This window comes from Sander vitreus, chromosome 17, assembly GCF_031162955.1.
Source record: "Sander vitreus isolate 19-12246 chromosome 17, sanVit1, whole genome shotgun sequence".
Classification (NCBI taxonomy): Eukaryota; Metazoa; Chordata; class Actinopteri; order Perciformes; family Percidae; genus Sander; species Sander vitreus.
Window position 1 is genome coordinate 13042828 of NC_135871.1, and position 17095 is coordinate 13059922.

The window sequence follows — 17095 nt, forward strand, 5'->3', positions numbered from 1 at the left end:
TTGACTGTGGATTGGGTAGACACTCAAGCTAGCTACTCCACAGCTGAAAATAAAATATTTAAGGGGTGTGTGACAGCTCCAGCAACAACATGCAAAACAAATAAGTGACAAATCCTTGGAAAATGATTTTGACATGGGCAATATTTATTTGGGGCAGACCTTGTGTCTTTTCCTCAGTATAAAATTGTAAAGTTAATGTTCTGGCATATCAGTTTCAAATAGTACGTAAAAAATAGTGAAGTGTGCATATTTGCACATAGTATACTGTACCTACCAACTTGAGAGTGGGGACCCCCCCCCCACAAGGGTTTGCAAGTTCAAAGTGGATGGAAAATTCTTAACAGCATATGTAGAAACATTTCTACAACAGAAAATTACATTTGTCTTCACAGCTTGGTCAAAATGCAGATCTCCTATATAAAATATACAAACTCCCTGCCAAAAAGGCAGGATTTGTGGCACCACCAAAATGTGATGATCTGCTTACCAGTTTATATAAATTATACCATTTTCCACAGTTATCCGACAGTTCACTGAAAGGATGCAAACATGTTTCTGTCCAGCATATTTATCAATATGTACAGTTTCAAATAGAGACAGGTCAGTAAAGTCAACCATAGTACATACAAGCTTATCTCTGAAAGTTGATGGAAAGGACGAAACCAGAAAATGTCAAAGATGGTGCTGAGAAGTGTTTTTAGCTAAATGGGGAAACACTTTAAAAAAGATGGTTAGCATATGTATCAATTGACCACACTTTTTATTTTATTAAAATGTCTTTTTGTGAAAATCCATGCCATTTTGAACAGCACTAATATTTCTGGAAGACACTGCTTGAACTGAGTGTCTGTGGCTGATCTGGTTTGTCTGCTGTCTTCAAGTCTCCCAGTCCAAATGTCCCCTGAGTTCAGCAACCCAATAGATGGCACTAAAACTCATCTCTGATGAGCTGAAACAAAGACTTCCATTATTAATTATTATTTGTTCCTCATTCCTGCTTCATCTGCTTCACATAACACCTTTAATTTGAGGTCGCTTGGTCCTGACTAATGAAATTCTCAATTTGTAAACTAACCTAGATCAAATCTAATCGGCGCCTGCTATGTACAAGACTGAGAATCTTTTCACCCTGAACTAAAGTTTAAAGAAATGCTACATTTTGAGGAGCAGATGCTGCCTTTAAGTTCATAATAGAATTCTCAGTATTAATGATCATGTTGCTCCTTTGTTTAGAAAGCAGTCATTCATCTTAATATGATAGGCATAGAAGCTAAGTGAGTGAGGGTTTCTGTTGGGCATTTTGAGGTGTGAAGCCAGAGTCTGTGACCTGTACAAGTCAGCATTGGCATGGCAACAGCTGTAGCGACTCAGCAGCAGGCACACATCCTTCCTGAAAGCCCGTGTGAAGAGGGTGTACAAGAAAGGGTTGCAGAGGGAGTTGATGGGATAAAAAAGGATAAGCAGGATCTTTGAGTGAGACACGGTTATGAGGGGCATACACAGGGCTGCGGAGATGGCGAAGAAGGAGATTGGGGCCATGCATACAAAGTTGGTGAAAATGAGCACAGCCATGCGCTTGGCAATCTTGGTGTCTCCATGACGGGTAGAGTGCTCTGGGTTGTGAACACTCAGATATATGCATATGTAACAGTAGCAGACCACCAGGAAAGCGACAACATTGAGAATGAGCACAGCCATCACATAAACCTGAGAGGCCAGATTGTCGATGTCCATGGGCAGACAGATGCTCACTTTGCTGTAACTGCTGACCCCCACAAGAGGGAGCAGGGCAACCAGCAGAGAGAAGACCCAGCCTGCCCCCATTATGGCTGCCACATGGCGCATCCGCAGCCTCTTGTTGACATGCATGGCATTGGTGATGGTGTGCCAGCGTTCAAGGCTAATCACAGTCAGTGTATATACTGATAACTCACTGGCAAACACAGTCAGAAATCCTGCTATGCCACATCCGGGCCCTGTCTGCCAGTCTGTGGCGTGGTTGTAGTACTGGTGGCGGGAGAGGTAGTCCATGAAGGCAATAAGCATCAGATAGAGCCCCATGCAGAGGTCAGCGAAGGCCAGGTTACACATGAGGAATCTTGAGATGGTTAGCTTTTGGTGGCTAATCAGCAGCATAGCAAGAACAGCCAGGTTACCAGTCACAGAAAACACCGTAATTATCCAGGTGAGACAGCGCAGGAAGGAAAACCCCAGCAGGTCCTCACAAGGGTTAAAAGCATCTGGCGTTGGTGTGCACTTGACAAAGGGGCTGTTAAGACAAAGAAATTCCAGGTCTGGGTACTGAAAGTTGATGTCATCGACAGGATTCACGCCATCTGCAATGGGCTCTCTGAAGAATACACATATGTTAAGTTTACAATAAACAAAGATCAATTGATCAAGGAAAATGATCTGTGTAAGGTACAGTATGAAATTATAGGGAGGAGAGGAGTGAGAATAGAGGAAGGTTTACTGTATGTATTTTGTATTTTTTGGGAGAGCAGGGGAGTTTCGTTTTACGTTTTCTTTGGATAAATCCCAGAGTTAGATTGTATTAAAAAAGATAAAATATTTACATCAAAAAGCTTTTTAATTACAATAAAGTTAAATGTGTCAAAAAAATGAAATGTGTCATATTGGTTAAACAACAAAGAATGGCTGGAATATTTGATGAACAGAGTGTATCATTTTATTATTTCTTCCATGATTTTGCCAATTGCAAATTTGGGTGCTATGTGAAAATTATTATTCCTTTAAGTGTAAATAAGAGTAGACCATCTCAATTTCTTGAAGTTAAGGGGAGGGTCCAGAGAAAATATTAATGCTGTGGAGGGTATTTTTAAAATAATTGTTGTACAGTCCCTAAGTGGGCAGTGAAGTAACTTACGTTTCAGTTTCGGTGAAATCACAAAACTTTGAGAAGTTCTTTAAGGCACTTTCCCTTTACATGAAAAAAAGAAGGGAAAAGGTTAGACCACACAAAATATCAATAGACTCAACTGCTAATTACCAAACTTCTGATGATCTGTATTCATTGGACAGAGCCTTTGTTCTTTATGCAGATGTGAATGGATTTGTTACATCTCTGGGAGCAGTTGTCGGTTACCTTTGTTTCAGACGCCATGTGTGGAAGGCACAGCAGTGGCTGGAGTATGTGAGTTCGGCCTCCAGCAGCTCCGCCAGGCTCTCCAGTGGAGGGAGGCTCTTCAGAGCAAATGCAGACCTGGCTTTCAGAAATCTCACCTGCTTCAATCCTTTCAGGGGGAGGGAACTCACAGCTGTGGAGGAAACATCCCTGAATCACACACACAGAGAACATAGACATATATTTCAGTGAAGATTGGTCAAATGTCTACAAAGAAAGTAAAGTGTTTCAGTAAGGCATTGGACTAAAGCAAGCAACAAGAACAGATTTGGTCTGTTTTGTCTGGGATTTCACATGTATTTTATACTCCGTGGTCCCACAAAAAGGGCCATGATCTGGTGTTTTGTTAATTATTGTAAGTAGCGCAGTTTCAGGCAAATCTGCTGAATCTCTTACATGAGCTCATTGAGTTCTAGGGACTGCGGCAGTCAAGCTCTAATTCACAGTTTTCATATTAATCAAGCCATCAAGGTCTTTCTGAAGAGATGCTCATTTACAACATAAATGCTTCTTCAAAGAATAGAGGCTGCAATTACTGACACTTACATAGGACTGAATACATTTCATCCGAAGCAAAATAAAACTCAGGATCTACTCGACGATCACGGCTGTAATTCATAACCAAGATAGAAAATTCCATATTTATAACAAGGGCATGCAGTCAGAGACCTTGCAAGCTGTATGCTCAGCAGACTGGGCTATTTGCTCTCTAATCAGTATTCAGCAGTCCTTCTTGGTTTGTTGGTTGTTTACACAGACAGGCTGTCACCCCAGCCGAATGTTTATACAATAAAATGATAAACATTGTTATGAATATTAATCTTGCTTCACTGGTCCAGTTCAAATATGGTCGCTTTAATGCTGTTGATTAAAATAACAAAAGAGGTAGCGAATGTGTGATCGTCTTCTCTCGTTTTTAACTTTGTTACAATTATAAATGTCCTGCTTTTTTATTTCATCTTCTTATTTATAACTTTGTTGGGACTGGTACATTTGCGACAGTGGTGGAAAGTACATTTACTCAAGTGCAATTCTCAGGTACGAGTATTTCTTTTTCATACTTCTCTATATGGCTACATTTCACAAAGAAATTGTACTTTTTCCTCCACTACATTTATTTGACAGATACTTTGCAGGTGAAGATTTTATATTAAATCATGTATTCAGTTGATAAAATATTATGTATTCTATAGATCTAACTGTCCAACAGTATAAAGTTGTTATGATTGTGTATATGTTTCTGTTTCCTGTTTTATTTTGGTAGTCTGTTTTTCTCCCTTGTCATGTCTTGTTTTACTTCCTGCCTTGTGTTTTCCCGCCTTTGTGATTGTCTGCCCCACCCTGATTTGTTTCACCTGTTACTGAGTGCTCGCGTTACCTCTTGTATTTAGTCTCTGTGTGTTCTTTGTCTGTTGTCAGGTCATTGTTTTGGAGTGTGTGTGTGTGTGTGTGAGAGAGAGTGAGAGAGTGAGAGAGTCTACCCATTTTGTCTCAGTGTTCCTGTTTCCTGTGACTCCTGGGCCCCATTTCAGGTAGAAGGTTAAACAAACTCTGAGTCTAACCCTGATGTCTGAGTTGATTTACCCTGAGATGGGAAACTGAGTTTTTGGTTTCAGAACAGCTGATATGAGTTGGTTCAATCAAGTCAGAGTAGGTTCACGTGCATGCACCACCACAATAAAAAGGCAGCATGAATGGAGCCATGATTCTACGATTCACCATGGTAACAACCACAAACAAACTGGTCGGCGGAAATACTTACACACAAACAGCGAGTTAACAAAAAAGCAACACAGTGGCTGCTGCAAAAGAGAGGGAATTTGCATGGGAGAAAATTGCTGCTAGAGTAAATGCGTATATTCCAATATAGTGCATTTTTAATCATAAGTAGCCTATAGCCTAACATTACTGGTGATATGGTATTGAACCTATAGGCCTAATCTATTTCATTTAGGTGCAATCCTGTGGGCGAAAAAGTCCTAGGTCTACTAATCCCATTCTGAGGCTGCAGCACCATCATTAACAGAATTATAATTCATAATCTTTTATTTCAAAGGGTTTACATCATTCACCTGCAATACTGTGGAACTCCTTTTAAAATGTTTAAAACACGTTTCAGAGCGAGTCACACTCTTCTGACGGCGCTTTGCTACAGTGGCTTTACTACTATGCTCCGCATCACCAATGTTGTAAAGACAAATGGCGATGGCAAAAAAACGTAAGGCGACACAAATAATCTGCTGGGATGTAAGAGCATAGATGGGTGACGTTAGTGATATGAGGACGGATAAGGTTGTAGGCTACATAACTGATCAACTGGGAAGAAAAACGATAGGCTACCGCTCAAATAGGAAGTTATCTGGAAATTAAAATGTCGGGGCTTCAATATCATCTCCCGCCATATGTTTAACTCCCTGTGAAGTAAAGCAGCTTCTTCATCAATGGGATCGTAGACAAAAGGAAATGCCATGTTTTGAGAAATAACATTTTTATAGTCTGCCTAACATGGTTAATAAACCAACATGTTTTTTTTTTTATTCATGCCGATAACAAACTGCTCTAAAATGCGCCTGATACAGACTGAATGAATGAGGAAATGAAAGGGCGCTGTGTCAGAGGGAGGAGACTGAGAGAAACTCAAGGTTTCTTGAAGAAAACCTGCTCCCGACCAGGTTAGGTTCACAGGCTCAGTTACCATAGTAACTGACTCTGAGGTGAAGTTACCTCTCTTTCTGAAACAGAAAACCCAGAGTTTCCCTCATCTCAGGGTTAACAAACTCAGAGTTTTCACTAAACCTGCTTTCTGAAATACCACCCTGTTTTTGACTGCTACCACGTTTTGGATTACCTTGCCTGCTGTCTGGAGGACCCTTGGTTGTATATCTTTTATTGTTATTAAATTCTCAAGCTCACTACATTGCCTGGCTGTCTCTGCATTTGGGTCTGACATTCTCTGAATCCTACAACAAAAGTACTACAAATAAGCTCTGCGCTGATGAACTACAACATCAAAAATAACACTAATTTCCTGTCATTCCTCTTCTTTACTTTTTCAATTTCAATTTACTTTTAAGTTTTAATTAAATCTACTCTGTTACTACTCTACTAACCCCTGAGATAACATAAATGTCACTTGAGCTGCTGAATGCTCCACTATGTTAACTAGCTGTCTGTCACTTGTCTTTTAGAGCTTTTTGGCTTAAAACAGCTGTCTGCTGTGCTGAAAAAGACAGTGGTGAGAGTGAAAAAAAACATTAAAGTTGTGAGAAATAAAACCAAAACAATGAGCTGACTTCCAGAAAAATGTCATGACATTTTCTTTGGTTTTATTGGTTTCATTAACTTGAAGTATTGTCACTTACAGAGAAATTGGACCAGTGGCTCCTTCAAAAGCATCTTCTTGAATGTCACTGAGATATCTGTTGTCTCTCAAAATCCTACAAAAACGTAAAAAACAAAACACAAGTGACCTCCAGTCCAAACAGTAGTTTAGAAGTTAACATGCAATATGAAAGAAAATGTAAGATGACACATTACTGGCCAACAATGTCCCTGAAACCATTTTTCATCTACTTTTTGTTTCTTTAGCTTGACACTGAGGACGACGAGCATTATTTTTAGACTGCAGGGTGTCTGCACATATCTCGTCCCCATCAACATTCAGCAGTACGGGGCAGAGCAAGAAAACAACGGGGCATCCAATCTTTGTTTAGTCTTACATAACGTTTGTTTACTGGTACACTCTTTTTATGATTAGAAAAAGAAAAGCCTTAAACCTAAACAGCATACTTAACAGTAGCATACTATATCGGCATGCTATTATTATTATGTTAGTTTAGTTGTATGACGGAATACTCTTGATTATCAAAATACTTACAGTGCGTTGAGCTTGGTTCCATTAAATGCGTGACCTTTTATTTTCTTGAAGCCATTTCTAACCAGGTTCCTGTCAAGGACACAATGTTATTAATTTGCTGTCAAAAGCATCTATCATCAAGGTCAAAAAAATTTACATCTAATTACATCAGCATATTGAGACACATCAAAACACATTCTTAACAAATGGTGGCAAATTGTTGCCCTTAACTTCGATAATGTGTTAACAAAAAGTATTTGGCTCCTGTACTCACATGTCAACATACTCCTCTGTGATACCCTGGAAAGAATTGGCAGGAATGATGTCAATCCTCATGTTGTCTGCCATTTCTCTGTACACGGAGGAGATAACCTTCACCCAGGCTGTTTGGCTTAATTTTCAGTTAGACATAATTATGCACTTTCATAAAAAAAGAGCAGTTTGACGAACTGTGAACCAGTTGGAGATTTTTGCGGCAGGGTTGATGGCATCGTGACATTGATAGATAAAACTGGGCTCAGAATAAACAACTTGGGCTCCACTTGGAGTTACAACACGAAGAACATGCAGCTTTGCAACATGCAGAAAGATGCTAATCCAGTTTGGAAACACACTATTTTTTTAATGGGATTACTTACAGAATAATATACGGCGCCAGGGAAGAGATAGTTGTGAAGTCTGGGAAGTGTATCAGCCCTGTGTTAGAGATGCTCCTGTGAAGAAGAGCAGCAGAGGAAGATGATCATGAGCAGTTAAGAACAAATCTTCAATCTTCTATTTTTTTCTTTTCTTCTGTTATTCCCCTTAAGCTAACTACAACAACTAACTGTGTAAACACATTAATGCACATACGTGAAAATTCACATTTTTTGTCCCGTAGGCACTGTTGTTTAACGTTTTTGCTGCTCTGTTAATGTTTTGTCTTCCGTCTTGCAAGAAAAAAAAAAGAACAAATCTTCAAAGTGCCCGCAAATTGTCACAGGGTTGCAGATGTCTCGGTTGGTAAGAGACATTTTCATGTCACTGTTTGCTTGTGACTTCATGTTTCGTCACATTTAACTTGCAGAAATGAATGCTAGATAAATCAAAATATCTCCAGATTAATGATAAACTGGATTCTACAATTCCCACAATGCAACTCAACAGCATTTCAACAGCATCTTGCATTATTTTAAAATATTTAAATATTTGAAAGTCAAAGTCAAGATGACATCATTGACTGGGGTGCCCCTTTAAAACCCCTTAACATCCACTTTGCCCCATTTTATTTCCCTGTTTATACAATATCTCATTCAACACTGTCTGACATGTCACACTTATTCTGTATTGGCTTTTTCCAACTCTTAATTTCTACGTATTTGATGCTTATCTTTATACGGACAAGAACAAAACATAGACCAATGAACATACCACAGCATTAATAGCGGTGTTTGGTGTTTTAAGCCCCAAACGTCGTCTTCCAGGCAGCGCTGCTTGGAAGACACTAGGGTTAGGCAAGAGTTAGGGTTAGGTGCCTTGAAGTCAACGGTCGCAGCGCTGCCTTGAAGTCAACGGTGGGAGCATTAATAGCCTAAGCTGGTTTAAAATGCCCATTAGGCCTTTATACACTAATAAAGTAAAATAAAGTCAGTGAGTTTGTACAATGCATGGCTCCAAAGCAGGGGATTATAACGACGTACCCACCTGCTGGTCAGTGGGGGTTGAATAAGTGAATAATGATAATATAAAGCATGACTTACAAATATCCCAGCTTGGGCAGGTCAGTGAAGGCCCCTTTTTCAATAACCCTTAGACTGTTGATAGTCTGCACTGAACTGTGGAAATAAAAATGACTAAAAGCATCAGTAATTACAATATTGCTGTCAACAAACACAAAAAAGCCCGTTCATACATCTGCCGCTCTGAAAGTCTAGGATTAAACATGGCGCTTTGTAATTTAGAGACTAATCCTGTGAAACTTAAATGCAATGGAAAACACATACCAGCTGTTCAAATGAATAAGTGCTTTCATCATGCAGCTTGAATTTGACGTTTTGCTCGCGTAAAGTGCCACTTACATTTCAGCCAGGTTGTGGAGGGAGAGGAAGGCATGTCTCTTTATCCGTGTGATGCAGTCGCTCTGGGAGATCTCTCTGTGGCACAGGCATGGCTTCACATCAGTCAACAGATTAACAAGAGCCTATTTAGCCAAACAAATATCAAGAGCAACCCAAGATTTTCTTTCCTTACTCACTTTTTAATGCACTTCTTTTAGAAATAGGACAGAGATGATTGATATTGGGATACAAGCCATGAGGGAAATATTAAAATACCACCACCAACAATTCACACTTCTAGGGCGACTACACGCACATGCTTCACCTCATGTTTGGAAAAGCTCCAAATGTATCAGGGATGCATCTGGGCCAGGAAGACTAAGTGAAGATGTTTAAAAAAGTGGATTAAACAAAGACATTCAGAGACAAACAAAGTCAACAAGACTTCTTGATTCGTCCTTGAACACTGTGTTTTCTGATGGAGGCATGGCCGACTTCCCTCTCCGAGCCACTCTCCATCTTCTTTTTGTAATCATTGTATTTTAGACTCCCACTTTACTGTAATCACCCAACACTTTTCTTAGGTCACATCACTCTGCTTCCATCTCAAACACATGTCCTCCTCTGATTGCATTATGTATGTCACAATTACCACTCACAGTTCATGAAAAGCTTTTTCACATCTACATAAAGTGATTTCTAGTTTGCGTCACCAGTGACAAACCACACAACCTCGTGTCATTCTACCTTGACACAGGTGTTACTGGCTAATGGGCTGAAAAGACAAAAGGTCACAGCTTTAGGACTGTAACCTCATTTAAAACCTGAATGTGTTTTATTGCTTTAAACTAGAGACAAGTTTTGAACATAATGAACACATCATGGAAGTACTGTAAGTATCTTGAGACTGATAAGACTTGTCCCTGAGGAGAGGAGCAAAGTCAAACACTCGACACAAACGGGCTCAAAATGATTTCACCACAGGCAAACACACGTTATCTGCTCATCAAACTGTTAGTAATATGTTAATTAAATGGTGAAACCCATTCAGGATAATGTGGGGGCTTCAGGACTCTGTATTTATTTAGTACCTGTAAACATGATAAAGATTAGACCTAATTAATCAGCAAAGAGGTTATGATTTGACTTTGATTTGAGCATTATATTGCAATTAGATTTTGCTGAAAATTGTACTAATACTACATATTGCTGTGTTGTGTGCCTTCTTATTCAATTAAAAGGTCCAACATTTGACTTTCAAGTCAGATGTTATGAAAAGATTGAACTTTGAAGCCTGTCTAGCTTTTGCGTGGCCTTCACTGTGTCACAGCAGTGGGATAGCTTTTACAGCTTTCTTCTTTTAAATAAACCTGGTTTAACAAAGGATATCCATAATTTTCCTCCTGATGCATGGATCATACACCCTTCACCTTTTTTTTGGAATGGAACGTTCACCTCTTCCTCTGTCGCTTTTACTGTACATCTGGTAAATATCTGATGTAATAGTTGAGTCTTTATTAGTCATGAGTTCATCGGGTCATAAAAGAAAAAAATATATATTTATATACTTTTGTTTAAATATCAAAATGACTAAATAGTAAACATTTTGTAAACATACATTTAATTTCCAAGCCTGATTTCCAAAGATTATGTAGTTTTCATTATCCCAGCTAGAGTGATATTATGTGTTTAACAATTTAACACAATATTTGAGTCCTTTTAAAGGACATGAAATAAAAGAACAATGAAAACAGTGGCAAAACACTCTTAATAATAGGGGTTTTGAAGAACACGGCAATAGCCCAGTTTATACCAACACATTCTCACTCCCATTGCATTGGCGTTTGTCATTGATGCAAAAAGTCTCCTTTAGCGTCATATTTAGACGGATTGGTTGGAACTCTTGGCGTCACTTTTTGATGCTATGGGTGGTCGGGACGTAACTGACATGCGGAAATGCAAAAGATCGTGGGTGGGGTTACAAAATGTACGTTTTAGTGACGCGCGGGACAAGAACGGGACACGAGAGTGAAAACGAGTTGTTTATACATACAGTACATCATACTGTATACTACTTCAACGTTTTAATACTTTAAAATAGGAAATTGTACCATTTTCCAGACTTCAGAGGCATGTGAATGGCAGGTGAATGTGTGTATGTGTCCTGTAGAAATAAATTCAATACTTTAGCCTATCTCCAGTAGTTTTGTTTTGTTTTCTAGTCCAAAATGGACACACCGTAAATGCTCTGCACACAGACCAATAGGCGCGCTACAGGGAAAGTATTTTATTTAGAGGTTATTTTGCCAAGGACTCAAGTTTTTAGTTTTTTGTCCAGTACATTACAATTCCTCACAGTGGAAAGCATAAACATGATATGATAATAATAATGATAATAATAATAATAATAATAATAATAATACTGTAGGCCTAAATGCTTATTCAGGGTCAGTCAATTGTATTTCAGTTTGAATTTTATGTCTAAATGATGTCATATTCCAAGACATTCCAACATTAACTGTGTTAAAATGCATAATATATCTGATCATTTTAAAACTTTTCGCTTAAAGTTTCAATAGTCAGCATTCTTCTTTTCTTGTACGTTTCATCAAGGCTAAAGTGTCTATCAGCAGTAGTGTCTCCACATGCAGCTTTCATTCCCCTATATTTCTTCACCCAACAAAAACACAGCCTTAGAAAAAAAAGGGACTTACATTACTGTAATGTTGATCAGGTCCTTGAAGGCATGAGTGGGGACTTCTTTCAAGGGCAGATGACTGAGCCTTCTGTAAGATTCATAAGTAAAGTTGTTAAATCCACAAGTAAAGAAGCAAATAGAAAATAGTTTTCTTTCAAAATGACATTCATGATAATATAATAGGCTACGTTTAGCCAAATGCCCCATAGGAATATTACAGTGGCTGTAAGGGAAATAAAATTGACTAAAAGTTAGTGAGAAGCCAGGCACACAAAGTCCTATAAAGAAAGATAAAAAAGTAGCATAAGGGCAGTGATGTGCTCTGTATAAAGTGCCACAGATCCTCTTACAGAGGTTTAGACTGGACTATCAACTCTGAAGCTGGAGTTAGTTGGGTTACTTACAGTCGAGGCACGGGTGTTGCCCTGGCCCGAGAGGCCAGCTGAGTGTCTCTGCTGCACTGAAAGGTGTCGGCGGTGCAGTGGCAGATGGCCGGACAGGTATAAGCCCAGCAGGAGCGCACATGCAGGACACCGGAAAGCGCGACCAGGAGCCAGACCGCCCGGGGAGCCATGCGTGACACCGGGCTACTCACTACGGGATTCAAAAAAATTAAATAAAGAAAGAAAAACTCTGCTGAATCTCCTCAAAGTTGAAAATAAAAAAAAACTACTCAGGAAAATCTAACATGCCAGACTAAAGGCAAAAGGCTAAATAATGCCGCGGTCTTTTTTTTCACCTGCGCATTGAATTTTAAGACCTACTGCTGCCTTCAGGTGCTGTAGTGACTGACGAGACCGTTGCCCGTCTGTAAGATTCATCAAAGTGAAATCAGGCGCAATTTACTTTGACAGCTGAGCTGCAGAGATGTACGGTGGCCGACAGGGGCAAACGCCCTGCAATTTAAGAAAACACACACAAATAGACAAAACACAAGCAAATTAAAAAAACAACTTTAATTAATTTGAGTTTCTCAGTTTTATTTGTTAAAAATTAATTTTCAAGGGAGCATTTACAGTTGAAGTACTGAGAAGTATTTATTTTTGTATCTTGTTAGTTTTGATGCTGAAACATTGTAGTTATTATTCATTCACCAATTGGTTTATAATAATTCCATAAGGTTTGGAAATCTATCAAGTGCAGTTTGAAGGGTGTGCACTGCATTAAGTTTGATATAAATGAATGAAAACTTGATGTTCACTAAAATGGATTAAACAATTTCTTTATTCTGTAAATAGATTTTATTGAATAAATTACTGGAGACCAGTGGATGCCTGGCAGTGTAAAAACATGCATTCAAATTAGTCAAACAAAGCAAAGTGGTTAACTGAAATGTACGGTAGGCCTATACCCTATGCAATTCAGAGCTAAATCCTACAAAACGACTGGTATGGTCCTTTAAATATATTCTTTATACCTATATTTACTTTCTGAATGCAGGACTTAACTTGTAATGGAACATTTTTCATTGCTAATTATTCATAATCTTCTCTTTATTTTCTCAGTGCTCTGCAAGATATCAAAAAATAAATTAAAAATTCCCCAAATGCACCAACAATTACAGTTCACAAGAAGCAAACACACTTGGAAATAGCATGACAGATGCACATTTGCACTTGAAGGCATCACCTTGCTAGCCCTAAAATGATTCATTATGGTTTATTTAATTATTGATTATTTAATTTAATACATGTTAAAGACCAATAAAAAGGAGAAAAAAAAACTGTTTTATAACTATAATGGTGTACTCTTAAAAAAACCTATACATCCTCAGATCCTCAACATAGTAGAGAAAAGACAAAGACATGATTCATCAAAATCTAAGCTGCTGATGCTGCAACCAAGTCTGTATATCTGTCTGCAGTGAGTAAAAGGTGCCACAGCCACCATTTAACTGTATCCATGGATGAAGATGTAACTCAGGCAGGATGCTTCTGTTCATTCCACTGGAAAACATTTTCATAGCTGCCATGTGAACCTGGGAGAAGGAGAATGAAAAAATGAGAATAGCAACAATACAAATTCAACTTTGATGTAAAACTACATTTGCTTTTACGGCACTTTACATCACAGGAGACAACACCACATTGAGCCGAGGTCCTATTTACACCAGTTTGTCAAACAAAAAGCTTTGTGTCACTACCGTCCTTAGCTGAATCTCCTTTGCTGTCACCCTGACCCTATTTACAGCTTTCTTATCTTGCTCCTCCACTCTGCCACTGTGACCCAGCGCTGCAACACCTTCTTCTCACTGCTGCTGTGTAACAACCAACCACACACACACACACACACACACACACACACACACACACACACACACACACACACACACACACACACACACACACACACACACACACACGCCACTTCCAGTATGTTTAACCCTGTAGAAGAAGAAAAAACACACACTGACAGGGAGAGAGAGGGACTAATTTATGCAAGAGGACCTCTATGAATCAGCCCACGTCTTCATGCTAAACACCACGCTGTGCATCACATCACACCTAGAAGGTCATGCACAGCAGGGAGAGACTTTCAAGAAAAAGCATAGAGACACAATTTTCAAATTAGAGCTTCATCACATTGAAATTGCTTGACAGAATGTGAAAAATAAGTGGTTACACCACTTCTAGTAGTCGATTGTTATTTTAATGCTGCTTTTCATGCATTAGCTGTGCCAACCCTTTGCCTGCTTTATCGGATTTATCAGCATGGCCGGAACAGCTAGTATGCATGTGGCAGGGTGGGGAGGTGTCACTGTTTAAAAAAAGGGGGGTACATTTGTAAAGTAATAATTTGTTAAGACCAACATTTTAAAGTCCTGGGGTCTCAAAAAAAAGTCAGATTTATAAAACCGTGTATACGCACACCTGTAAGCAAAGTTCCCTTTATAAATCACAGATTACCTACAAGTGTGCGTACTTGAATCCGCCTCTTATCCCGCCCTGTACACGCCCATTTTTAACCATAAATAGTCAATGCAAAGCACCTCGTGAATGCTAATCAGTATATGAATGACACTGGCAGTTGTTAGAGAATCATGATGACTGGCGGAGAAAAAGCAAAAAACTTCTCAGATGTTCAGGAATTGCTGCAAATTGAATTATAATATCAGCCTGTTCTTGTACAGTGTAGGGAAACCTGATCTATAACTACATGTATTAATAATACGTCCAAAACTACAGACATTATGGCACTCAGGGACAGCTTCGATAGACCAGACCTATATGATAAGATTTAACAGAACTATATATTATATCCAAACAAGCCTTACTGATAAAGTTGAAGATGATATATAATATTTATAAAAAAAACACTTAACTGTCTGACATTTCCCTCTAGAAACAGCCGGTTGCCTCCAGAGTGGCGAGGACCTGTATTTGGACCGGGATGGCACGGTTCCGGCGCGTTGCCCTACTGGACCCAGTTCAATACATATATCCAAGAGCTCAGCTTTAGGGAATCTAATCATAGATCTAAATCATATTAGCCAGTCATCGTCATGGTCCCTGAAGTCTCTTTCTCTCCTGGTTCTTCCATTGGGGGTTAGTCCTCCTGCAGGGCCAGCAGTGCCATCATGCAGCATTACGCACGGGTTCACCGCAGTATTTGTTTACAACAATTTGTGATTGTTAACATCTTGCCAACACAGCATCAACTAGTGGTATCCCCCACCCCGAGATACAATTTGAAAACGAAAGAAAGTCTAATAGGCAAACACACTTTTCTTCATGCAGGTTTTGTCACGAGCAGTATTAAAGTTCGGACTGATAACGAGGACATTAAGTGTAACGATTGCGCGAGAGCTTAACGGCTGTATTTCCAGACTTTGACATATGATGATATATGCACAGTATTAAAGACATATTCCGTTATTTACACTGTGTTCTGCCGTTATCTAATGCTAGGGTATTTTATGCTATCCTGTATTCCATGCAGTCGGGCTATCCCCTCCCCCTGCGCTCCGTAGCGGACAATGTGACGGCGAGACAGCGCCGATTAAACATTAAGAACACATTTTTATTAAAGATTTGAGTTGGAGGTGTTTATGGAACAAGTATCACTAAGTACAATCGCAAATAACTACTGGATTTAATCTTCACGGTAACGTGGATGATATAGAGTGAAAAAATGTGCGTGAGGCATATTAATACTTGAAAATATTACGAGTAATCGTTATTCCCATTTACTTTCTGCAGTCTGACTTCAGTTCACCACCTCACCATCTGCGTCGCCAATTCCTATTTTGTCTCCAAAATGTGCGTACGCATGGGTCAGAGTTTGCGTGGAGGACCGCACATTCTCCGGTCAAGATTGTTTTTTATAAATCACAACCTCTGCGTGGGAAGTGGCTTACGCACATTTTCAGCCCCGTTTTGTGCGTACGCCACGTTTATAAATGAGCCCCCTGATTCTCTGCACTAATAAGAACATAATTAATCGTTACATTGTTTATTCATTTATAAATTAAAATAAAGTCAAATAATCAACTTTAAATATTGAAACATGCCATCAGTTTAGCTTGAATCAGTTGAAATCAATGCCTTTCAGTGGTATCACTAATATAGTTAATGATAAACATTGGTACAGTAAAAGTGCTTGTTGAGGTTCTTTTTTCTGACAAAAAAATGAAGAATACATGAAGAAAATGCTAAGTACAGTATGAGCATAAGTCCAAAGTCCATAGTTTGTCCTTGGAGCTGCGGCTTATCAGATATCAACATGTCTCCCTGTTCCTATAAAAATGCTCATTTTGGTGCAGTTTTTCTTTAGTTGGCACCACAGTTCACCTAACGAGGACGGAGGTCATGTTTACACCGAGCAGGATCAGAGCGTTTTACCCCATGACCTGGTCCACTCTTCAGCAGATAAACTTTAAACACAATATTTTCTCTCTCAGTTTTAATTATATAATATTACATACTTTTTTGTGCTTTTGAGGCTGGCTTTTATGTTTGATAGAGATAAACATCTGCAAATGCTGGTGAGGATGTAACATTTATACATATAAACAATAATAACTGTGAATCTCCAAATTAGTGGAAGATGGACTACCACCTGTACCGCTGTGTCATTCAGACCTTTGTGGTTGTGGCATAACAGACTGTAAGTGTGATCGCACCCCATGATGTCACCTTCACCTTCTTTGTATGTTGTTAGGGGTTCCTTTTTTAAGGGACAATGGTTCTTCTTGCCTCTGGGTGGGAGGCTATTTACCGGTCAGCATCCCGCTGGTTATCAGGGCACACAAGGAGAGTGTGTGGAACACAACATGACACAATATGAGGTGATACAGTTAAACAGCATGCAATGTACCACAGTTCAACACAATCTGGCTTAAAACAATAGAAAACAATATA

General features: G+C 39.1%; 1 protein-coding gene across 1 annotated transcript; it reads right to left on the reverse strand.

Moving 5' to 3' along the window:
* Positions 1-757: 757 nt before the first annotated feature.
* On the reverse strand, positions 758-12353 carry lhcgr (luteinizing hormone/choriogonadotropin receptor). The gene is made up of 11 exons (XM_078272568.1): positions 12140-12353; positions 11752-11823; positions 9059-9133; positions 8741-8815; positions 7640-7714; positions 7276-7353; positions 7023-7091; positions 6508-6582; positions 3107-3295; positions 2888-2941; positions 758-2350 (listed from the first exon to the last, which is right to left on the reverse strand). Exons 1-11 carry the CDS (start codon positions 12307-12309, stop codon positions 1213-1215), a joined length of 2070 nt encoding a protein of 689 aa, XP_078128694.1. The 5' UTR covers positions 12310-12353; the 3' UTR covers positions 758-1212.
* Between the last annotated feature and the right edge of the window lie 4742 nt (positions 12354-17095).

Coding starts and splice junctions, on each gene's coding strand:
- lhcgr (XM_078272568.1), bottom strand. CDS start 12,309: ATGGCTCCCCGGGCGGTCTGGCTCCTGGTCGCGCTTTCCGGTGTCCTG. Junction 9,134..11,751: donor CTGATCAACATTACAGTAAT/GTAAGTCCCTTT, acceptor CCTGTGCCACAG/AGAGATCTCCCAGAGCGACT. Junction 3,296..6,507: donor GCCACTGGTCCAATTTCTCT/GTAAGTGACAAT, acceptor TGTGTGATTCAG/GGATGTTTCCTCCACAGCTG.